This window comes from Pyxicephalus adspersus, chromosome 4, assembly GCF_032062135.1.
Source record: "Pyxicephalus adspersus chromosome 4, UCB_Pads_2.0, whole genome shotgun sequence".
NCBI lineage: Eukaryota > Metazoa > Chordata > Amphibia > Anura > Pyxicephalidae > Pyxicephalus > Pyxicephalus adspersus.
In genome coordinates this window covers 120741363-120768092 of record NC_092861.1, presented here as the reverse complement: position 1 = coordinate 120768092, position 26730 = coordinate 120741363, and the positions used below count along the sequence as shown (strand labels likewise).

General features: G+C 39.1%; 1 protein-coding gene across 2 annotated transcripts in view; it reads right to left on the bottom strand.

Moving 5' to 3' along the window:
• Positions 1 to 14267, bottom strand: part of RRBP1 (ribosome binding protein 1) — a 42331-nt gene extending 28064 nt beyond the window's left edge. For both annotated transcript variants that reach the window (XM_072409490.1, XM_072409491.1), the window contains exons 1-2: positions 14122 to 14267; positions 1047 to 2133 (exon numbers count right to left, since the gene is read on the bottom strand). In XM_072409490.1, coding sequence (XP_072265591.1) covers positions 1047 to 2112 — 1066 coding nt within the window. In that variant the 5' untranslated portion in view covers positions 2113 to 2133; positions 14122 to 14267. The remainder of the gene's footprint in view (positions 1 to 1046; positions 2134 to 14121) is intronic.
• Between the last annotated feature and the right edge of the window lie 12463 nt (positions 14268 to 26730).

Here is a 26730-nt window from a genome sequence, read left to right as displayed (position 1 = left end):
TATATATACACACACATACCAAATAATGAAATAGGCAAAAACACCCCTTCACGCAGTAACAAAAAAGACAACAGATGCACTGCCTTGCTCTCTTATCTTTACTGCTTCATCCCTAGAAAGTGGAGAATACAATTTCCTGGATATCAAAAGCATTAATGTGTTCTAGACAAGGTCTCTGCACAATAATTAAACCCCCTGGCTATTCATCTCTGCCCATATGATATTCCGAGCATTCACTGCACAAAAAGCCACAACCATACTACAGAGATCCCCAGTTCATTGTCAGTAACTGATGCAAAAAAGTCAGTATCCCACACTGAAAAAGTACATTTACAAAGTGTAAAAACAGTACAATGTGCAAAAACGATACAAAATGTATAATAATGTATTAATACTGCAGCAGAGGTATGTTAAATTAATTTACAAATAATGAGTCAGTAATTTAAACTGAGCCAAGAATACACACATCTGCAAAGATGACAAAAGTAAAGGCTACCAGTGTAACAGCTGAATCACTGTATGTTTTATATAGTATGGGAAAGACTTACCTGGTACATGTATAGCAAGGAACATATGAATTAGGGGTTATATGTGTAGCATCTTGTGCAATCATGCCAATTTAGGAGCAGCACAGTGGCTCAGAGGTTTAACACTCTGGTCTTTGCAGCGTTAGGTCCCAGGTTTGAATTTCGTCCAGGACACTATCTGCATGTGTCCTAGTAATTTTGATCAAGGAATGCATTCCGACTAGACTTTTAACTTTCTATCCTCTCTAATGGGGAAATGAACGGCAGAGAAATATTAATTTGACAGGGGTACTAAATTAAATACTAAAATAATAAAAATTTTTCTATCCCTCCAAGTGCTGGGTCTTTCACATTAAACCTGTTTGGTTGAGGGAGTTGGTGCAGCTACTTCTTACTCTCACTTCCTTTGGTTTACCTTTAATATAACTATGGAAATACAAACCATAGGTGACGGCATTCTGAGAACAATACATTCACTTCAATACAACTGAGATAAATATACAATTGCAGACAACCAACCTGGCTCAGCTTTCTTCTTTGGTGCATTTTTCTTTTTTGGAGCAGGTTCAGATTTTTGCTCAACAGCTTCTGCTTTTTTGACGGTTGGTGGACTTGATTTAGCAGACTGAGAGTTGGCGACTGGTTGGCTTGATTGCAATTTAGCAGATTGAGAACTGGCAGCTGAGGCACTTGACTGAGTTTTAGTAGATTGAGTATTGGTGGTTGGTGGGCTTGATTGAGTTTTAGCAGCCTGGGAATTAGCAATTGGCTGACTTGACTGTGTTTTAGCGACCTGAGAATTGTTACCAGATGGGCTGGATTGCGCTTTAGAGGATTGAGTGCTGGTGACTGGCAGATTAGCCTGAGATTTTACAGACTGACTGCTTGTGGTAGATTGACCGGACTGGGCTTTACCAGAGGGAATGCTGGTGGCTGCTCCACTGGCTTTACCAGAATGAACGCTAGCTGTTGATGGGTTGGACTGAGATTTCTGAGAGCTAGTGGCTGCTTTAGGTGGATTGGCATTGGTAGCTGATTGACTTGGCTTAGACTTGGCAAGAGGTGCTGCAGCTACATTAACTTCCAAAACTGCAGCCTGCTTTGATACAGGCTTGGTCACAGCCACCACTGGATTCTGGGATGGTTCCACTTTCTGGACTTTCTTGTCCTGCTTTTCCTGCTTTTTCTTCTTGTCCTTAGGAGATGGTGCTGCTTTCTCTTGAGCTGGGGCCACTACTGATATTACTGGAGCTTCCTGAATTTTCACCTCCTCTACTACAACTTTGGACTCTGGTTCAATATTGTTCTGCTCATTTTCTAGAGAAGCCTCCTGTTCTGGTATTTTCCCATTGGGTTTATCATTTTTCTTGGACTTTCCTTTCTTCTCAAGGAGTTTATCCTTCTTTTTCTTATCTACTTTAGGCAGCTGGCCCTTTTCTAGCACTCTGCGCTGTTTGGCCAATGCTTCCTCATAGGAGGTCTCCTTCATGGAAAAGGAAGATACCAGAAAAATGCCAATAGCCGATATAACCATAAAACCTCCAAACACCATCGCTCCTAAAGTCTGAGGATCGTAGAAATCCATCTTGATTTTTCCTCTGGATATCTAAATCAAAAAGTAGGTAAAAGTTAGGTAATCATATACAAAAGTTTTTACTAACCAAAAAAATTACTTGAAAGATATACCTCTATAGTTTCCATTCTAGTCAAACCAAAGCACAAAAAATTGCCAGCAGCCAGTTTGCATACATTTTACCAAAACAAACACCTGAAGCAATCTGAATATACATATCTGGAAATGAAAATGCTCCATGGAGGGCCATTTTATTATTATTTACTGTACTCAGGAAGCACGCTGCACATTTTGCATGCCATAAAAGACCTGATAATATTTATACTATAATAAGCGAGGCAGGTTACATCAGAATTTAGGAAAAGAATGTTATTGCTTGAATTCTATCCTAGAAGTTTATTTTTCTCCTCATACTTCATGGAGCCCATGGAAAATAAAGTTTATCTAAACCCAAAACAAATATTTCATTATCAGTCCTTAGATGTGATTTTTTGTCTTCCTGTTCTTTCTGTAGTAACTACAGATCAGTGCTTCCTAAACCTCTTCTAATGACTATTCAATATTCCCCACCAGTCAATTGATCACTAGTCATTAGGAAATAATCCCTGACATAGAGAAATAAAGATCACCCTTCCAATATGGCTGCTTACGCGGGGACACAATTCAGGAAAGGGAATTGCCTTCTATGTGTGCAGCTTCAGCAGTTAAATTCCACTTTTCAAACAAAACCATGTATAATTCACATGTTTCTGCACAGTAACCTTGTTGTTTCTTCATAAAATGGTTTCTATTACTTTAAATACTAACTTCAAAAAAATCCAGGCACATCTGTGGTGCACATGTTTCAGTAATAGGATGTGTTGGGATTAGTCACCAGCAAACTTGCTAAAGACTTTTGCCCACGCGAACATTTATATAGGATGCACAATAAAGATACTAGCCATCAGAAGATACTGGTTAGAGAGATTTTAAAGAAATCATGCACATAGAGGAATATTGAGACCTAGTTCTAAAAAATACTAGTCTTAACTTTAATCTTCTGAATCAATAGTTACCATGACTTGATGGGTTCTCTTGAAGATAAACATTAGAAACTTGTCTCTTGTCTACAGCAGAAAGCTTGAAAATCAACCGCCAGGAGATCAGAAATCGGCTTTCAATCAAAGCGTTTTGAGGTTTGGATTCAAAGGTAAATCAACTGCATTTTGCAAAGACTAGTTAATGTCCAAAACTCATAGAAGCAGCAAAGTATTTTAGACACACTCCAATCCTTCTATAAGTCCAAAAGGCTGTGCAAATTTTTGTACACAACTAAACAAAAGCAGTCACATCTATTGGAATTGTGCATGTATTAATAAATTGTGTGTTGTGTCTGGAGTCCACTTTTAACAAATTTTGGGGTGTAGCCAGACTGTCGATGGGAGTATGCCACAGAACTCTGAGCTCCTGCTCCTTCATTCTCCATTACACTGATAGGGGCTTCTTTGAAACACTATGTAACGGTGGCAAAATTGGATACTTTGGTGGCCAAAAGTATCAGCAGGAAGATCAGCAGCCTCTTCCTGTGCCTTCAATCTTTTCCAAATCTCTGCTAGTTGATTACGCGGCAACACAGGAGAATATCTCTTGAATAAGCAGATTTTAATAACAAACTAAATGTAAAGCATGGAACATTTTTCCCATTTGGTATGTTATATTGATGATTTGTTGTTCTATCTGCAGAATCGATGCAAAAAGATACCTGTTGATACTGCGAAAATCCAGTCAGCTTGTAAGTGTCTGTGCAATGTTATCTTAAGCAGTTTTATTATCCCTGCTCAGTTTACAACTTTAAATTACAGAACACCCCCCCCCCCCCCCCAAGGAATAGAGATGAAAGGCAAAAGTTGTTCTGCCCTAGGGTGACAACACTGCCCTTTAAATGGATACAGGACAGTGAATGGGTGATCTCACATTGAGAAAATATGTTATTAACTGAAATAAGTAAAACTAACATTCCTCAAAAAGTAATAATGTGTAAATAAATTTGTGAAACCACTGTAAGCCAACACATCTAAAGTCTAGGAGGCTGCAACATATTAAATTTTTGTGAATTATTATTATTATTAATAATAATAATAATAATAATATTAATAATAATAATAAACAGAATTTTTATAGTGCCAACATATTACGCAGAGCTGTACATTAAATACAGTTTAAGTGCATTTTAAATTTACAGTTGACAAAAAGATAACTACAGCTACATAGATCAAAGTTTTATGCATTTTTCTATGAATATAAGTCCTTTTCTAAAGACATTTCCAGCTGAGGAGCTGTATCAGCCTTTCCAGTTTGCATATTTTTTTTCCTGGACAGCAGAGTGTTGGCCTATACGGGAAACCCAGGAAAGTTTCCTGACAATGAAACAGTGGAGGCTCTGTGCCTTGTCTGCAGACAGACTCCCGTGGCAGACATGTCTGCCAACACTGGGGCTCTTTTAGCAGGCAGCCAAAACAGACACAGACTTTTTTACATAGGACCCAACCTGACACTCAAATATTTAGTAGGAAAAAGAAAAAGGATTTGATATCCTTGAGCATTTCAGATGGGTACTCCAGACAAATGTAAAAATAGCAACTTCCTGAAGTTTCAGTGGAAATGGATTTTTTGAAAGCAGTATGAACCTTGGTGGAGTAAAGTGGCTGCAGTATGAAGCAGACTAAATGCTGAAGGTATTTTGCCTATTGAACTTGGGAGGCTGATCTACTAAACCTAAACACTCTAATCACTAAAAATTAACCCAATCATTAAAACCCGGCAATATACATTAAAGCAGAACTCGGTGGAAATGTCAAATAAGAAGAATACTAGTTTAGGTGCAGCTATCAGAAGTACTCCAGCAGAGCTGGAGTGAAAAAAGGGACCAGGGCAAGGAGCCAATCAGTTCATGTGCTGAAGAAGCAGGCTGATATACAGAGAAGGAAGGGTGACAAAAGTGGTTGTCTTATAGCTGTTCATCTTTTCACTGTCCAGTCAAAGGCTGGGTGAGTGTGGGATGACTTGGAATCAAATTAACGGCCTAATCACATTTTTTTTTTTTTTACTTACCTGGCCACGCTACCACCTTCAACTTCTCTTTTGGGTGTCAAAACTTTTTGAGAACCCATTTTGGTTGGTCAGGACATAATAATGTAAATCCATGCATGCTTTTGGATGTTCATTCATTCCCAGCAGGTAGCTATGTCAGGGCTGTGTGCAGAGCTGTTAATGTTTAACTTTTGGGTGCAAAATGCATCCAAATTTTAAATGAAACCTCTAAATAAAAATACTCCATTAAATATAGTGACATAGTTCAAGTTTAAACTTGAAACAGGTTTTATTTGATATATATATTGTACTGTAGTAAGTATTTAATAATACCTACTACAGTACAATATGTCGTACCTACAGAATACCCTACAGGAGTTGAACAGAAGCTGAAAGTATTAATGATGTGTCAGTAACATGACTATAAAGTGCTGCCCTCATTTGTCTTTTACGATCTAGAGTAAAGTCTCTGAACACAGTTCTGCACTTCAACTGTGCACTGCAGGTAATTAAGGGGTCCCCAGAGGCTGAGGCAGCATTATATTTAATTAGTTACCTAGAATTGTAAGCATTCTCAGCGGATCAGCGGAACTGAGCATCAGAAAAACTGAGCATCAGAAAACATAGCAAAACACACCTGATATGTATTTATACCTGGTTACTATCAGTGCATTCAACCTTAGAAGACATGATTTATGAATATTTTTCAGGCTCTGCTAATACCATATGTGTCTGTAGTCAAATTCTCACTTCTACAATCCAAGCAACTGCAAATTTGGGAAATTTGCATGCTGTAGATTTAGGATAACCATACCTTTTCTCCTATACAGTTTTCCAATGTATATTATTTATGTATGCAAATCATACATACAAGAGACGCACACATATATGAACTAGCACCAGGTAAAAGAATATTGTACAATACACGTATCCTTCATTCAATTTTACATCTGTGCACTGCATTCATGAATGCTGCCTTTGTAAACATGTTAACCATTTAGACCGGATACATGCATAGCTGTTCTTTTCTTTTGCACCATGTAATAAGTCATTTGGTCTTATGACAAGGTAGTTCCGATGAGAAAAAAAAGGAAGAGCAGCTTGATTGAGGAAATGCATAAAACATATGATAATGCATAATTCCAGGTTTGTTTTAAAACAGCGTGCCATGACAAAAATTAAGAGGAACCTTCTCAACAAACCACAGATATGGATTAGGATCCAGTGCATGTACTGGACTGAAAGAAGTGGAAGAGGCTGCACTGCCAAAAACTTTTTAGGAATAAATACAGGCAAGGATGCAATTATACAGAGGACTGGAGATTCCCATTAAGTAAGAAGGGGGTAATGTTTTCAATATTCTAATAATACATTTCAAACTGTTGTCAGATTTGTTTATCTTGTTACATTTGCTTCATGGGTCTAAATTGACTAAACTCCAAATTATCCAATGATTAAACAATGTTCATTAAATGTGAACCACATAATACACACTTCCAACAATCACTATAAGACTACAATGACAATACCCATATGTCCCAGTGAAGAGTTGTTAAACAGGTCTGGGCTCAATTAAGCCATGGCATGTCCCCAACAGGATGACAGTATATACATATTAATCAGCAATCAACACACAAATCTAGATTATTCTGTTTATTGAACAATTTTGTGATGACTAAAGTCAGCAAGTGTGACAACAGCATTGTACAATATGTTCATACGATATTAGTGACCTATGTGTAGCAGAGCAAAAGGGTGATATATGTAGCAGTCAATAAACAATAATTAACCTAAGGAATTATATCACCACTCATACAGAAATTGCTGCAGCTATACAATTGTAGTGTATTTTCAGTGTCTAATAGATTTTTGTTTTTAAAAGGAAGATTTAAGAGAACTATTTTTTTACTCTGCTCAATATTTTGTGCTAATAAAAAAGAATCATGCTACAAACATCAGAGGTTGGTAAGACATGCAGGGAGACCTGACCACAGACGTCACTTGGTGGACTGCAATCAGGTTGCCACCTTGCCAGTGAAAATGATACTTGTTGCCAATGTTATTAAAAATAGTTGGTATTGCTTTTTTGCAGAAAAGGTGGCACCCCTGTCTATCATGAAGACAGAAAGCCAATTTGTAGATTACATGGCCTCAGAGTAATTTGCAGTGCATTCTTATGGAGAGAGAGGCAATATGGGAACCAGACAAAGAACCTGAATACAACAGCAATAATTGTGTGTTCAAACTTCCCAATCATTTTTTTCTACTTATAAAGCTAAGTACACACGTGCAATAATTGTCTTTGGAAAAGATCTTTCTAACGACAAATGACTGCACAATGCAGGAACGAGTGCTGAAATACACCACTGTTCTACTCTATGGAGAGGGGAGAACAACAGAGCAGCTCCCCACTGCACTCTCTCCCCAATCCACCAGGACGGTCGTTCAGACGATGGACAACGAGCACTGAACACACGCAAGATTCTCGTCCGATATTAGCCCTGAGCCAATTATCAGATGGGAAACATTGCATGTGTGTACGTAGCCAAACAGTCATGCAGAAGTCATCCATACACATGCAGGTTGCCCAATCATGCCAACAGGACAGATCACGCAACTAACATTTGGGTTGGTTGATTGCTTAGCTCCCTCATGTTTATTAATATTAAAAAAAGACATCAATTCAAAAATCAGATGTTTGATATATTTGGCACCTGAAAAAAAAAAAAAAAAAATTCACACAGGTATGTACAGACTAGGGATGTGTTGTGCTGTCTTTATTATCTGTTCCCTGTCCTCCTCTTGAAGATAAGAATGAGTAAATATAGTAAACACACAGTACAAAGGTCCTATAACCTAGAAACCTGGGTCACACTCTTTATAGAGGAAAAACTACATTGGGCCCACATCTTAAAAGCCGCCTGCTACAGTAAACCATATCACTCACAGAGCACACAGATGTTGTGTTATGTCCCACAAACACATCATTCTTCAATTCCATGGAGGTCACACTATGGAGGAACGCAAGACACACTCCAAAAATGGGAATGGAGAAGTAGCCAGGTCAATGGACCTCTCTCGTTTTTGGGAGTGACACATTATTCCAACACAACTACAAAAGCCTGATAACCCAATATTAGAAAGGTAGATATATTGCAGTGTTCTCCCCAGCCCCTTTTAGCTGGGGGGTATACCACCTGGCACTTTTCAGTAACCACCACAAAAAATTGAATATTACAAGGGCTGCCACCCGCCTGCAGCTTCTTCCCACCTGGCTTAAAAAAAGAACACTGTATTAAAAAGAAACTTGTTCAGAAATATGCAGGCTGCCATTGGCGACCTTTCTGTTTGCTATTGCCTGGTGTTCAGTCTCATTGGGCCTAATTTATTAAAGCTATCCAAGGCTAGAGAGTATACAATTTCATCAGTGAAGCTGTGTGATCTAGCAAACCTGGAATGTTAACAAATGACTTATGAAATCTATTCCAGGTTTGCTGGATCCCCCAGCTTCACTGATAAAAGTGTATCCTCTCCAGCCTTGGAGACAATTATTAAGTCAGGACCACTGAATGTATTTATTACATGAGAAGATCTAAGCCTAACTTCATGAAAGCTTGAAATGTTGTTTTCTTTTAAATCTCTTTTATCAAAAGAATACTTTGTGATTTTACCATAAAGGTCCTTGTTTAGGCATAATGGTCATCCAATTGTGCTTCGGCACGGTTACCGTGAAATATGTACTCCTGGTGGAGTCTACAAATGACACAGAGCCAATAAAGTGGCCAACCGAATAAACACTCCATACAAAACATCTGCAAATGTCAGATACCAGCAGACCTCTATCATGACTGAATAACCCAAAACCAAAAGAGTGACACAGAAAAATGATAATGTACATGTCAAGTATAACACCATTTTTTTGATAGGTTTTGAATAAAGTGAGAAGAGTTACACTGTCAGGTTTTTATTGCTGTCTCTCCACTCATTTGGACTTGCTGTCCTACTGGCATTGTAGTCACCAGATCAGAAAGCTGGCATAAATCCCCAACAGAAACAAACAATAGGAAGTTGCACTTTCAAAAAAAAAGTTTACCCTTCGGCGATATCAAGATCTTAAATCAAATTTTTCTTAAAATTGTGATTAGTAGATATCCATTTTAAGCATAATCTCTGCAGAAAGCACAGGAAGTCTTTGTTGCAGGGATAGTACAGAAGTGTCTTGTTAATATAACAATTGTCTGTTACATCACATTGATCCCGTGACTGGCTCCACAGGGACTTGAGCTAATTATGTCATTACAATCATATTAGAATAACTGTGTCCATGCTCATCCTAAGTGATGCAGGCCATACATTATGTAACTCTGCTAAAGGGAGGAGGAAGATTTATTTTTGTCCATCTCTGCTTTGTGAAAATTAGTAACCTACTCAGTGTGAATGAGCCCTCAATCAATATGGAGGGCAAGAAAGTATGTAGCATCAGTGGCAGGAATCCTCCAGCATGGTCTTTTTTTTTTTTTGGCACATTGGAAGGTGAAATATTTGAATCAGCAGTGGAAACAGAAACTTAAATGGGTGTTGAAATACAGAAACAGGTAGTTTCAGGATCTTTTAGCTAAAGCTGGAACTCCAGATGTACATTTATTCATAGCCACAGCAGGCCCACCAAATGCCCCCCCTTCAGATTTATTTTTTTATTTTAAAACACAATATAACCTATAATATTTTTCACCATAGTGCCACTGTATCATAGAGTTCTGAGCCTAGGCTGTGTAATCATGCACCACCAGAACGGTATTCACTGCCAATATGCCCTATAGGACTGGTGGCACCAGAGGAAGTATGAAGAGGGTACACAGACAAAAAAACTCACATTGGGGAACATGGAATTAAAATGTGTGTGTGACACACACACACACACACACACACCTTCAATATGGTTGACTAATAGTTTAAGGCATGAAGATTTCTACAACCTTGATGAGTATGTTGCATAGGACTTTACAGAAAACCTATTAGTGTGTGGTCAGCATTAGTCTCTGTCTAACATCTGCACCAAGCAAATAATTGTCATGCCACCTAACAAATAAGTAACAACTGAAAGTCAGGAAGTGTATATTATTTATAAATCCAATCCCATGCACAATGATGAAACCCTTCTATTGTGTTACTTCCCCCACCTCCTAGATTGTAAGCTCTTCTGGACAGGGTCCTCTCTTCCTCCTGTGTCACTGTCTGTCATTTGTAGCCCCTATTTAATGTAAAGCGCTGCGTAATATGTTGGCGCTATATAAATGCTGATTAATATTATTAATAATAACAATAACCCTGCTAGTGATTGGCTGAGTCCCTTTAGTTCCCTATTGTATTTCAATATTTTCCAAAAAATAAAAAGGTACAAAAAGAACAACAGGGATTTCATAGCTACTTCTACTTCCCACATTTCTACATTTCTCCAATTCTATCTTGTAATGGGGACTGAGGAATATTGTTTAGTTATGGCTCTTTGAGGCAACTGATGGTTCATTCACAAAGAGTTCACATATGCTGTATTTTATTCATCAATGTATCAAGCAGGATTTTTTAGCACACTTCACCACAATGTAAGTGAACATAGCTGTAGGTATAGTGTATTATATGTAAAAATTCACAGCTAGACTAGTTTGGATTCAGGACATTCTTTTAGGCTGTCCTGCTAATCCAATTTACTACCCCTCCCATCTGTGACTCTGCAACCTTTTTATCTGAGCTTCTTTCTAATCTACCCGCCTGCCTGTTTGATATACATACAGTGAGTGTGTACTCAGTTGCTATAGTAAAACATACAAAGTGGTATCCAACATGGCACTGAACACCAACATGGTGCTACACATCTGTGTGGTGTGCAAAGTGTGCTGGGGATACCATTTAAAATATATGGCACAACAAGTAAGTGTATGAAATTATTTCTGACCAATTACTATCATTTATCACTGGGATAAGCAGAACCCAAAGTGCTCCACTTTCCCCATACACAAACATGCACATTCACCAGACTCAAATTCGCATGTGTGTACAATAATTGGAGGACAGATATTTCCATAAACAGTTCCAATCGCCAACTACTATCTTTTGCCCCATTACCCTGCTTTTCCTTAACTTTGTAAAATGAGACTGTAGGTATCTGCCCCATTACACAAGCCCTTCCTTGTCTATAATAATGGCATACATATCTGCAAATGTTGAGAGGTAAAATGCAGTTTTAGTCCCTAGAAAGTCCTTAGCAAGAAATGCAAAACTGGACCAAATGATGGATTAATTACAAATAATAAAGGGAAGTTTGCATACAAGTGACAAAAGTACTCAAATCTACTTTTTTTTTAGCTTCCTGCACAGCAGCTCTCTAACTGGTACAAGGAGGGTGAGCACTATGATACATGTGTCAGTATAACCTTGCACGGTGCTAACATCAGGAGCGTCCTCAGAGGTGGGCAGAGTGATGAGCTCATTAGTGTGCCAATGTTCTTTCATCATCCCATTCAAGGCTGGTGGGGGTCCAAAGCAGGCCTAACATGCCTGGATTAAAAGGATTACAGAACTGCAGATATGTGGCTGGTAAAGGCTACACATGTGTATTCTACATGGAATTCAGATTTTAGGTAAAGGGCCATCAGGGGCAAACCATGAAGTTCCACAAGGTGTCTCTGCAACTCGGGGGCCCCTTTTAGACCACATTTGGGTCAGCCCTACCAATGCTATGTGAAACCCAAACATTTTTAAGGGAGGTAAGAATTGAGAGGGATCATGTTTATAATATATAAGAGGTGTTGGGGAGTGATCAGCAGCACTAAGACACAATACTTTTTCCATTTCCTCCTATATGAACTAGAGATCAGTCCACCATTCACTGCTCAATGAACCCCCAACAACCCCAGGAGGATCAATGGCTGGAAAACACACATACATTATATATATATATATATATATGATTTTCCCAACTTTTCTGTCTCACAGAAACCTTTGGAATCATTTTAAGATAAAAAAATAAATAGAAGATTATATCTACAGGTCGCGGTACATTAGCAGCATGATCAGAAGGCTGCAGAGAGTTTAAAAAAAAAAGACAAAGGGCTAACAAAACAGAATAATGGAGCATTTGACCCCCAGAGATGATCAATTTACACCTCTACCTTTCTCTGCAGAGCAATAATAATGAATGACACAAAGCACAGCCAGTAAAAAAAAAACAAAAAAAAACAAAACGCAAAGTGTAAAAATTGTAACATTCCTTAATTGTGATCATAAACACTGTTTATTAATATTAATATTATTAAATTGTTGCTCCAGAGGTTGCTGGGGGGTCCATGAACAAAGCAGTTTGTACCTCTCAGGTCACATTAAGTGACAGCAATGGTCTTTCTGGTTATCTGTAAGAATGACATTCTTCCTACTGGCCAGCAATGTTAGAGGTATTCTTCCCACTGGCCACCACACTAATTTAGGATGCCCATTGCAAAATTAAGCCATTAGATTGGAAGCCAGTGGGAAATTCTCTCATATTATTCGGCATTGGGGATCATTCTACCACTGCTGGAGGAACCCCTAAAACCTCTGGAGGTAGCCTGATTGAGAATGCCTGGTGTGTACTAATAAATAGAACATGTCTGATTATAGGAAGAGACAAGCAAACAGTTTTACAGAACATCTGCTTCTTCTTTCTCTGCACCATCCCAGCAAAAGTCAATGATGGCAGTTCTAGGAGAGCAGGGGGTGTGGCCACGTATGCTAATGAGACCCGCCCCCTATGACTGCCCCGCGCTCATTACCCGGATCCTTGCAGACCGCTAGCTGGGTTAAGCAGACGTGGCCCTCTTCACATGTGGACACGTAAGCTTCCAGCCCAGCGCACACATCCCAAACTTCACCCCACGTTCAGGGATCCCATACAAAACTTCTGCCCATTGCACAATAAAATCAGAGCTGGTTGTCTGAGCACAGACATGCAGATGGCAAATTGCACATTTTATACAGATCGGTCATTGCCTATCTGTGCAGACATTGTACAGATCGGTCATAGCCCACCAAATGCAGACATTGTACAGATCGGTCATAGCCCACCAAATGCAGACATTGTACAGATCGGTCATAGCCCACCAAATGCAGACACTGTACAGATCGGTCATAGCCCACTAAATGCAGACATTGTACAGATCGGTCATAGCCCACTAAATGCAGACATTGTACAGATCGGTCATAGCCCATCAAATGCAGACACTGTACAGATCGGTCATTCCCCATCGATGCAGACATTGCACAGATCGGTCATTCCCCATCGATGCAGACATTGCACAGATCGGTCATTCCCCATCGATGTCGGTCATTCCCCATCGATGCAGACATTGCACAGATCGGTCATTCCCCATCGATGCAGACATTGCACAGATCGGTCATTCCCCATCGATGCAGACTGCACAGATCGGTCATTCCGCATGTTATACAGCCACCATACACGAACAATCAGAAGGCTTACATGAGATCCCGGTTGCAGCAGCCGCACAGCAATCAGTGCTTTGCACTTTTTTGGATCTGGCTGCACTGACACGTAGAGGCGCCACCCCCCACCCCCCATTCTTCCCATCGCAAAGTCCATAGAAGATGTTCCCCAAGTCACAGAAAGTATTGTGCTCTTTGTGCCGGGCACATCCATTGTCATTGTGACATTACCCTGCAACTCCCAGCCATAGGGATCTGCTGCACACAAATGGAAACACAAAGTGCTGGGACTTGTAGTTCCACAGAAGACTTTGTAATAAAAGCAAATAAAATCTAAGCAGCAGCTGAGCTCTGCCCATCACCTGGGGTGCCCAGATCTCTGCATTTCCCATAGGAAATCCTCCAACAAAAGGCACCCAGCTGTGATGGAGAAGAGTGATCAGAGCATGGATGTGCATTGCATTGTGTGTGTAGACTTACCTGCACGGGTGTCTGTGTGACTGCTGTGCTGTGTGATCGGGCTGTGCTGTGTGACAGTGCTGATGGCTCGGGCTCCTCCTGGCACACACTGCTCACTCAGCCGGCTCAGCCTCTCTGCTGACTCTCTGGAGTCGTGGCACTTTTTCTTCTCATTGGCTTTTTTTTTTCAATGAAACTTTATTGCTACGTCAGCAAACACAAGTTCAGTGCGGTCATTTTCAGGTCTGAAGAGAAACCTGGAATGTGAATCATTGTCCTAGTGTTATATTGTCCTCACAGATTGTTGCATTGATGATTGTGGTAGCCACCATACAAAATAAAGATAAAATAAAAGTTTATATATGCTCAATAAATACAAAAAAGGAAATTCATTTGTTTCTGGCTGGCTGAGGAGATTTTCCTGAAGTCCAAGAGGAAATTTCTTTAAAGCGTACCTAAACGCACAATTTTCACTTTACATTAAAGAGTAGACAACCCTTCTATTGTAAAGAGGAACTAAACTCAAAAATGGCTAAAAACAAAAAAAAAAATACACTACCTTCAATTTTCAAACCTTCTATCGGGTCCAGCGTCATCCCGGTATCGATCTTCAGGCCGGCTTTCCAGGGGCCACCATCTTTGCCTCTTCTTCCTGGTTCTTCATACTACATCACCCGACCCAAGCACGTGAATGGGTGATGTAGTTGGGGAAAAAAACTGCATGCGTGAGAACGGCTTTTCCCTTTTGACGAAAGGTCTCCGTCTGCGCATGCCCGATGCAGAAGGAACACCCAAGAGCCTTCCGGGATGTGTGACGTAGGTATACCGGGAGGCTTTACGCTATTATTTATTCTCAATCACCTAGGCGATTGAGAATTAGGGGGACGGTGCTGCACCCTTTTTTTTTTTTAAAAAGTGTGTTGCACTAAAAGAAAAACAAACACACAGATTTTTAATTAACATAAAAGGGTTGTCTACCCTTTTATGTAAAGTAAAGATTCTGAGTTTAGGTACGCTTTAACCACCTAAGCGGTAATCCTGTGTGTGACTCGAGTTGGATTTTAGCTGCAAAAAGCGGTAATCCTGAGTCACACTCGGGGTTACTTTAACCTAAAAAACAAACACATCTTGCTCCGTCGCTGTCCCCAGGCGACCTGCTTGTCCCCGCAGGTCCTGGGGACACGTCTGCCTCTTCTGATCTCCAGCCGCTAACTGCAAAGCCGAGATCAACGGGGTTTCCCGTGACGTCGGTGCGGCCTGGAGTTAGCAGCGGGAAGTTCAAAAATCACTTTGTATTGGATTCAATACAAAATAGCTGTATTGAGTCCAATACAAAGAAATATTCATATACTATATATATAGATTTATATATATATATATATATATATATAATAAAGGCTGCTGTACAGTTATATTAAGTTTTTTTTTAAGTATTTTTTTATAAGTTTATTAACAAATGGATTCAATTTATGAACTATTGGACATATTTTGGTGAATTTTGACTAAGAATTATAGCCTACAATGAAAAAAAAATTTCCATGCAAAAAAATTGTATTAAGCATGAAGGCAGATGCCAGGACGCCGGGGAACCGAAGGAAGAGGCCTCCGGACAGATAGACAGCCCTGCAGGTTTAAAGGTAGGTGATTTTTTGTTTTGGGGGACTTTGGAGTTAAGTTCCTCTTTAAAATGTCCTCGTTTAATACTCCTTGGGTAGGTCAGGGGCCATAGTTGAGGCCTCTTTATCTGCAAAGTTGCCCACCACTGGATTCTGGCTATGAAGTCAGAAGCCTGTGGTGCTTGATTAGGTGGTTGTAATTAAGGCACGGAGGACATAACACTTTGCATATTTATACACCTTTCGGCCCAAACCAGAAGAATTTTTTGCTAGCCAGACTTTGGTTACGTACACACATGCATTATTGTCATTGGAAACAAACAATTAACAAAGGATCGTCCGTTAATCGTTAATAAAAAAGTGAACAACGACGCAGATGAACAAGGAATGTTCCTGGAAATGAACGACCATCCCGGCTGATCTGATTGGGCGACGATTGTTCGCTATCTATTGTGTGTACGGTTGTTCAGTGATCGTGGATGGTTCTGCGGTACATTTTCTCTGGTACATGTAACTTTCCGCATCGTTCAAACGATCGTATCTAGCGTGAGTACATTATTGGTGGATTATATTTGAATGATTGTATTGTTACAGCATGTACATGTTCAAAATAATCGTGAATAATCGTTGATCGGTCATTAATCGTTTGTTTTCTAACGATAATTATTGCACGTGTGTACCTAGCCTTTGTCTTGCATGTTAGCACATACATTTTAGGTATAAACTGTTTACTTATCATTTGACTAGTATGTCATGGGTTCCTAAGCCTGCCCTCATACCCGCCTCTTCATCGCACAGCTACCCATGACTGGCACCCTTCCAGCTGCTCAAACACTCACACGGCAGTGTTGGTTGAGAAAGAACCAGAATCTGTACATTACTAGTGCTGCTGCCCCTATTGCGATGAGAAAGTGTAAGTTCACCACAAACTCACCACCAGTGTGAAATATCCCTAATATTGATGCAATATTCATGCATTCATTTTTCTTTGCCCATGAGCTCTCCCTTAAAGTAAACTCCAACGTAGTACCTGAGTGGACCTGCCAGCAGCATGTCTCCTGAGAAATGTAGTCTGCCTAGTTTTGGCCAGTTGGACCAAATGTGGCTCCTTTTTGAGGTCCTCTGTTTTGGAGGAAAGCAGTGATACACCCTACGCACTTTTTAGGCATCCTTGCTTTTGTGCATTTTCTTATTGCACCAGGTGTTTAGTTTTGTGTGTTTGCATGCACCATGGAGTTTCAAAAAAAGTTATCAAAAGAACATATGCCCTATTGGACTGCTTAACTTTACCTCCTGCTAATGGCCTATTTCCAAAAGAAATATAGAGGGTGAATCTACCCAGCGGGTAAGCAGACGGCACCGGTACATTTTAATAAAAGGTCTAAAACTAAAAAAAAAAAAATGCCCTTGCAATCACTTTCCCTTCATTGAGGTTGTCCACAGATTGGCAGATTTGACTAGGAGAATGATAGGTAGGATACCTGCTCATCCTCATACAATGAACACAAAGTTCAACATTTGTAGTAATTTTCACTAAATGCAGACAATGGTGCCCATGTGGTTCCTTAGATCCTTCACTTTTCTTCATAAAAGTTTTCAGGAAATTTTTGTCACTTTGTTGGGCAGGGCTGGGTATGGCCAGGTGCTTATTGACAGTCTACAGGTTCGGCAGTGACAATAATGATAGCCAGGCCGTCTGCAGAATCTTCTCCCCGACTGTAGCACAAGCAGCCTTGATGAGAGTGGCAACTTTCCTTTGAATTCAGGAGCAAATTTACCAAAGGTAATGTAATATGATGGCCTTCCTAAACAATCCAATCAATGGGCCTGATTTATTAAAGCTCTCCAAGGCTGGAGAAGATACACTGTCATCAGTGAAGTTGGGTAATCCAGCACACCTGGATTGGAGCTGGTCCAGGATTAAAAACATTTTCTAATAAATAGCAAATTATATTTAGGAAATTCACTGCAGGTTTGCTGGATCACACAGCTTCCCTGATGAAAGTATATCTTGTTTGGCCCTGGAGAGTTTTAATAAATCAGGCCAAATTTGTCCAGTCAGGAAAAAACTTGGACTACAAAGTTGTTGGTAGATCTGAAGACCATTGATCAGACATTTATGCTTTTATCTTTCTTTCCATTCAAATAGCCAAAACCACTTTTGTTTCTGGATTGTTGGCCCATATTTGGCATAATTATGTAAATCTTGGTACCAGCAGAGTTGTCTTTATATACCTGACTGCTTGTCTACACAGTGCCCTGATACATATCTGATGTCACTGCTTCCTTTCCTTGGGAACTGATTACAATCCTTTAATAATCCTAGTGACTGATAATTAGGAGGGGGAGACAAAGGAAATACAACTGTCTCAGGACAGTTGGCTCCTGGTTGACCTTGAAATAGTGCTTTTGTTGTTAGTGATCCAGCATGACTGGTCGCAAAATGTGGTCAGAGGAGAAGTGGTTAGATGCGGCACGAAACATCTCCAAGATATCCCTCAATGGGATCCCAGTAGAAATGAACTACAAAGTTTTGTTATGATGGTATCTAGTGCTTTCCAGGGTCCTCTTACCTGCTTTCGGGGATGTGGGGACATGGGCAGCATGGAACACATCTAGTGGTCATGTCCAATGCTCCCATGCTTTTGAACTAACATAAAACCCATGAATTGTTTTCACTATTATACACCACCCCCAACTCCTATCTCATATGTACCCTCTGTTTTGTATGTTTGTATGTTTGCCTTATAAATGGGTATTTTGCAATATAATGCCTTGTAATGCCTTATGTGATCTGTTATAATAACAAAGTTTGGTATTTGGAACCAAGATGAATATTCAATTATTCTGGTATAGACCCCTTATAAACATATGTGATCTGCACTACTGGTTCTATAGCCTGTTTCTAAATATATTTTACATATAATCACTCTGTTTCCCCTTCACCATATAGCTTTTAAAAAATGTATTTAAAAAAAAAAGGGGTCAGACACCAATGTACTGGATTGGCCCATCCCAACCTTTTTAATGTAGGAAACCCTTAAAATAACCTTCAGATTTTAGGGAACCCTTGCTATTATTATTAAATCCACCGCTCACAGTACATTTGCTTGTAGCTTGGTGGCCACTGGGAACAAAGACTCTTACACCTACCAAAAAGATCATAGGTGTCACTTAACCTGACTTGAGAGTCACAAACTGGCCATTTTCCAAAGAACTCCTTAAAACCTCTAGGGGAACCCTGGGTGAGAAACAATGTGCTAGATTTTTACCCCATGTGTACGTGTATGCATGAGGCTTCATTAAGAATTCTACATCCACTAGGTTTTATGTTATCCCTTGTATGTGTGGGTTTCCTTCCACAATCCCAGAACATGCTTCCACCCAATTTAACCCTTGCGTGTGGATCTACATGAAAGTAGTACAGGATTTCCTATTTAGAATTTAGAATTGTTCATGTTAATATGAAGTCTACACAGCAGTGCAAAATGTGTTGGTTTCTTATAAATAATTAACAAGTGAGTGCTGCCTAATGCCAAAAAAGATAAGAATGAATCCAGCCTTTCATGTTTTATCTGGTCATGTAATGATTTAGAATATGTGATTCACTTCTGGAGTATATTCTTTTATTGTTGTAGAAGTCAGTAATAGAAAAACGAAAATGTAACACAATGAATTGTTCCTACCAGACTGTAAGCCATAGGAAGTAAGAGTCTATAAAAAAGTTCCTACTATTTTGTTTGCTTTATAGCCTCAATCAGGCACTCAATTTCCGGAAACCCCTTAAACAGAATTCTAGACATGGTTTTAGTATTGCCTCCACAGCAGATAAAGAATAAAGTATTCTAGGAGATAATTAAACATAAATGAATACTTACCTAACCCCAGGAACCTGTGGCAGAAATCTATTCCTATGCAATCCATTGACAGAATGTGGATGGCCCTCCTAAATCATCATGTACAATTTAGGACCAGGCAGCAAAAAGTTACAGGCAACTTTGAAGGACCGGTCATCACATGTAAACCTTCAGGGAGGACACTGTGTGACCATGATATATGAAAAATATTCCTTGATATCAGATCATCCTTTAAAAACTTAAGTACTAATTTTTTATCAGCTAGGGGGACCTAATGATAATTACTTAATTTATACCCAGAGAAAAGCTGTATGAATTTATCAGGTCAGCAGCTATTATTAAACCAGCAGATTAACCCCAAAGCTCATTTACACATTTTTACTTTTTAGGTGGAACTGTCTTTTTAATTGAGGCTTTTGGGTGTATGCTGATGGAGTGATTGAATCTGTAAGGAGTAGATGATTTTTGATTAAGGCTTTCAGGCAGCCAATGAGAGTAATTATTCTGTATGAACTAGGTAGGGACGGGTTTATTAGAAATTCTTTGATAGATACTAATAATCCTTTCAATGTTCAGCAGAATTTTTCCATTATTATTATTATTATTATTATTATTAAACAGGATTTATATAGCGCCAACATATTACGCAGAGCTGTACATTAAATAGGGATTGCAAATGACAGACTAATACAGACAGTGATACAGGAGGAGAGGACCCTGCCCCGAAGAGCTTAATTTTTCCATGTCATTATCCACTTAACATAAACAGACCATTTATCATTGTACATAAATGAAATAATTAATCTTGGATCAATGTTTGCCACAAATAATTAGCATGACAGTGTGTGTCAAGCAGGTTTGGTAAATATAGTAATTAGGGGCCATCATTGCCCGTCGATCTCCTATAATTTACCTCCCAGCTTTCATAACAGTGCCAGTTAGTAGTGGGGGATAAAGGGATAAGTGCAAATGGTTTGTAAATGCATCTATTCTTAATCCAAACTAGATAACATTTTGTTTAAAGCAATGTGTATCATAAGTAATTGTTATTTTTATTTTACTTTTTTAAATAGCCTTAGGCTAGGTACACAAGTGCAATGGTTCTCGTCCAGTAATCGGCTCAGGGCTGACATCCGATGAGAATCTTGCATGTGTACAGGGCTTGTCGTCCATCGTCCGAATGACTGTCCCGGCGGATCCACGGACAATAGACAACAAACGATTGTAATGGAAGTGAAGGGGGAGAGAGCACAGAGGGGTGCTGCTCTGTTGTTCTCCCCTTCCCCTCTCCATAGAGCAGAATGGTGCTGTATGTACAGCTCTCGTTCATGCATTGTGCAGTTGTTAGTCGTTGGAAATGATCGTGAAAGATCCTTTCCAGCAACAATTGTTGAACATGTGTACATAGCCTTACTCAGCCCCTTCCTGGTTACATTCATTCACATCAGCATTGGCTGAACTTCATTTCTCTGAACAGGGTTTTTGAGTTAATGGTGCCTTGACAATGGTTCTTGCCTGAGCTATGTGTTGGAGAAGCTACTTGTATTTTGTCTCACATTGTATGCAAGAGTGTGGGAATGCAAATAAAAATGCAAATTGTGAGTATTTCAGCAATTCTTTACTTCCAATGGAATGTGATGTCACAAAATAAGGCAAATGCTTCAGGGACATAAAGAGTCCCCTTTGTCAATGTGCAATAACATGGGCAAGAAAACATATTTGATTTACTATAATATATATTTACTTACTAAAAGCTCAAAGTGTTTACTGGGCCTCCTCCAAAACCAATGACCTGCTTACTCACTGTGCCCGAACTCTAAATTAATAAACAGCTGTAAAAACTTAAATATGCTCAAATTAATAAAAATCACAACAAAGACTTACAAATTGGTATTTAACTTGTTTCTGAGTTTCATGTTTACCCTCCATAGGTCACGTTGCAAAACATACATTTGTCTTTGAGTAATTTTGTGGATTTGACCTGACAAATGAAAGATTGTACGAGTGGAAATTTGGTGTTTGCACTGATATCTGGTATATTTTGCAACATTTTTGCTATTGCAAAAGCTAAAATGTAATTGGAATTTGTGTCACATGTTCATAATTTGAGTTGTTGTGGCAAATGATGAAGATGCAAACTCCTGAAATAAAATTAGGTTTTCCTATAAGTAGGGCTGCAATAAAATTTAGTTGATGTTTTCCTGTTCTTTTCACCATGGCAGCTAAAAGGCTCTAAAATTGTAAGACTGAACTGAATGAAAGGAAAATAGTATTTAAAATGGCCATATAACAATTCTCAAACTGCTTTTCCTTACCAGGAAGATATCATCTATTTACAGCATATACAGTCTTTGAAAGCTTTGATAAATCAAGCCTAATGTGTCGTACAACACCATTCTATGTGTGGGGGCTAGGTTTGGCCCAAGTAAAGTTTATTTATTTATGCATTTTGCAGCAGTAACATCTCTCAAAGTAGTTTACAAAGTCCATAAGTATGTCACTAGCTGTCCTACATAGGCTTACACCTAAATGTCCCTACCATAGTCATATGTGCCCAGTCTGTGTGCTTAAGGTGTGATATCACATCAGCAAGATAAGATATCGGCAAATTTGCATAGATTTGTCTCATATTCCGACTTATGCATTACCCTCAATGGGAAAGTGAAAGGAAAGGAAATGCTAACTTAACTTTAATGTTTTAAAGCAGTGGTCGACAACCTTTCGGACCTCACAAACCACTAGATTCATAATTTTAAATCTGGAGGAACATTAATATAGATTTTTGAAAAAGATAAATACATTTGTAAAATAATGACCTTCCTAATGGTGCCTGACGAGGACTGTGGAGGCTCTGATTCATTGATCAGCACACGGTTAAGTGAAATATTACTATTGTTACTATTATCATTTGGTGCATTATCTTTGGTAATACTAAAGAAATGCAAAATATTTTCCATTCGAAACATTCGAATCTAAGACCAAACAAGAAATGATAGTTATCAAAGTCAAACTATTTAATGCCATTAAATGTAACAGTTAAAGAAAATACACAGTTATGGTCATACATACCTAAAAGCGCATCTGAAAAATAAACAAGGAAAATAAATAAATCGGTTGAGAATCAGTAATTGTGGAGCAGGGTGACTGTTGTAATGGTGGAAACAATACTGAAGCGTACGGCAACGGTTGCCTCACACAACTTAAGACTACACTGACGTCACGGTGCACCTCCTTGTTTTTCCGTTTCTAGTACAGTGCAATATAAAGGAGAAATTTGTCATTCAGAATATATAAATTTATTAGAATATTATTTTTGTTTTATTAGTAATAAAGCATAAAAATTGCAAATGATGTCCAATTTTTTCTGTGAACCACAAAAATGTTCTCACGGACCACTGGTTGGCGACTGCTGTTTTGAAGCATATGTGTTTTAATATGTGATTTTTTGATCTACAGATCTACTTAGCATGCTTTTTTTCAACAAATATCACTTTTTCTTATGTTTTTGTTTACCTCATAAATATAGTTATAAGTTATAAAAAAAAGAACATTTAGAACAATAGGTAGAACAATATCATACCATATATACCTAATGTTTTCTGACGATGTACATTGTAACTTCCATCGTTACTTTGATATCAATGTATCCATTGACAGCGATAACACAAAATACAAGTAAAGGTCAGTGATAAAGACTACAATGACCATTTGCCCATCAGAAAATTATTTTTCCTTACAAGGAATTTCTAACTTACAGATGTGTACTATTTATATATATTTCAAAAACTGGCATTCCATAGCTATGTGTAATATTAGTCTTTTACTTTATGTGGTTAGAATTGCTGTAGTAAATTGGGTAAAAATAAGTTCTTCATCTGTGCTTCTTTTTGATCCTAATCTGTCTCTCTGTTCCTCAAATATATATAAATGAATGTGTTTTTTTTACCTTATATTTCAAAATGACGGTAATGCCAGTTATATGTATTCTATCATAATACCTACAGAAGGCCTAGATTTAAAAATTAAGATTTTGATTCTCATAGGGAACATCTAGAAGCATTTTACCATATATACTCGAGTATAAGCTGAGGTACCTATTTTTACCTTCGAAAACAGGAAAAATTGATTAACTCGAGTATAGGCCGAGGGTGGGAAATGCTGCAGCTACTGTCAAGTTTCACTTCTTTATTTATTTTTTATAGTAAGGTTCACTTCTTTATTTTTTTAAGTTAAGGTAATTGCCTTCCCCCCAAAAATTGACCTTAGACTACATTAATGACATATGACTATGGTAGAGACATTAGATTGTGAGCCCCTTGAGGGACAGTTAGTGACATGACTATTGACTTTGTACAGCGCTGCATAATATGATGGCCCTATATAAATACTGTGTAGTAATATTAATTTATCAGATGAATAATATATGATCAGTAACCAATCATTAATATATGATTAGCTACTAATATTAAAATATGCATCATTAGCTGATATAACCTACTTTTAAACTTACTTTACTTTTTTTTCCTGGCTCTTTGTTACTGCTTTTGCATCTAGTCCCGTGTCCTACGTGTAAGCACCCAGGAACACGTGGGACACGGGACTCCTATCAGCTAGGGACTCTCCCTTCTTCAGGATGCCCCTGAAGGGAAATTCCTCTCCTCCGCAATGCATACGAGAGAGGGAGTGTCCCCTTACCCCGGCGGCGGGTGTGTTTTAACGCCGGTCGCGGTAAATAGGGAAGGGAGCCATAACAAGGAGGCTCAACAGCTGCATGCGGCTCCAGGGCTAAGGGTTGCCGACCCGGATTCGGCCCGATTGACCATTAACCTCCTGGGCGGTTTACATCTGTTTGGTTTTATATGTCTAAAAGAGGTAGATTGTTTTTTCATGAAAATTTATTTTAAAGTATAATATAATAGTATGAGTTATATAAAGTTTGAAACATAAAATCATTTCAACATAATAAATAAAATAAATTAAAAAAAAATTATATTTAAAAAAAAAAATTAAAATTTAAAAAAATAAATAAATATTATACTTATACTATTATATTATACTGAAAAATAAATGTTCATGAAAAACAATGTACCGCTTTTACGCATATAAATCCACTGTATTGCATTCAATACAGTTATTTTGTATTGAATGGAATACAAATAGATTTGAATTTCCGCCCGAACAGAATGTCCGCAGGCACCGACGTCACCGGGAATTTACCAGTGGCTCATCGGATGCAAAGGACGCCGGCTGGAGGAAGGAAGAAGACGCGAAGGATGATGGGGGACGCCGGCAGATTGGGTAAACGCTTTATTTACTATTGTTTTCCATAGGTTTACCTATGTGTGACTCGGGGTTACCGCTTCTAGCATCTGTTTTCTACCCCGAGTCACACATGGGGAGGTTAAAAAACTAGGGGGGAACTACTGGCTAGGCGGTATCTGGCCTAAAGGCCAGATTTTGCCAACCTCTAATAAATACTGTGTCAGCAGGGGTTTGCGGGGGCAGGAGCGGTAATCGTCTGGCAGAGGGTGCTTTTCCTGAGGACCCATGCACCTGACTGGAGTATAAGCCGAGGGTGACTTTTTCAGCTCATTTTGGTGACTTTTTCAGCTCAAAAGTTTGTTTTACTGCAAGAAAAAATTAATATCCCTTCTGCAATCACAGGTCCCTACTGCAATAAAGAGCTCACTTACTTTTTTCTACTTTTAGGTTTGGTTCCAAATTTAGCCCTATAGCTGTACAACTACAGTGTAAAACACCCACAGTCTCAGTGTCTATGAATGCTAATGTCATCAAATTTGTTATGAGATTTTGTGATGTCACCAATGTGCTGTTCATTGTTCTTAAGCTACGTACACACGTCCAACGGTTCTCGCCCAATAATCAGCTCAGGGCCGATATTGGTCGAGAATCTGGCGCGTGTACAGCGCCAGTCGTCCATCGTCCGAACAACCGCTCTGGCGGATTCATGGACGAAGGACGACTAACAATCCTAATGCAAGGGAAGAGGGAGAACGCGCACAGCAGGATGCTGCTTCGTCGCTTCCCTCCTTCCCTCTGCATAGAGAACTCGTTCATGCATTGTGCAGTGCTAGTCATTGGAAAGGATCGTGAAAGATCACGATGATAATAATATCCTTTAATAATATCCTCCAAGCAATCACCAGTCAAAAGTTGGACAGCTCTGACATGAGGATGCAAAGCTCTGATCTCCAGTCAAGATGGCCATGTACACATAGATGCATGGTGCAGAAAATAAAATTATAGGGAAAAGATCTGGCCAAAGAACTGTTTAGGAGAATTTTGGTCTGTTTCAGTGATGCAGAAGTCCCCCAACACAAAATCAAGATACCTGGATTGCGGATTTAGGTAATCTTCCTTCACAAAGTAAAACCTGGTTTATCCTTGTGGGATGGATTAGAGTGTTGATATGAAGAAGGGATGGGCAGTTTTACATTTCATCTGGAGAGGGGCTTTAAAGCAGAACTAAACCCAACCATTAAAGGATTGTGAGCAGGCAGGTCCAGTCCAAGCAATGTCCCTTCTGCAATAAAATAACCTTACCTGCCTGATTGCAATGTTTTAATACACTCACCTGTCCCTGTTCAGTTGCAGACACTGTTAACCTTACCGAGTATTCTTCTGTCTTCTCAATCCACAGTCATTTCAATCAACCAGGCCAAAATGATGTAACACCCCTGCATGCAGTCCCAATAGTACTGGCAGGGATCCCTGGCATCTCATGTCATTATATTTTTTTTTTAAAAACAGGTAGCAAGCAGACAGATCAAAATGTTTTATTGCAGAAAAAAACATTGCCTGTCCCTTCTGGACAGGCAAGTCCCCATTCATCACCTGATGAGTCGTCACGTGGGAAACTGAACTGCAGATTGCCTCTGCAGTTCCACTACGATCTCTGGGCACTACAGGTGATGAATGGGGACTTGTCCTCAATCATCACCTTTAGTGCCCTGTATTCTTAGATAGAGAATCTCTATCCAAGAATACATAGTAGAAGCACAGCACGGCAACAGCGATTGCTGTTGCAGTGCTGTACTATGTATTCTTAGATAGCGTTTCTCCATCTAAGAATACAGGGCACTAACGGTGATGATTGGGGACAAGTCTCCATTCATCACCTATAGTGCCTGGACATT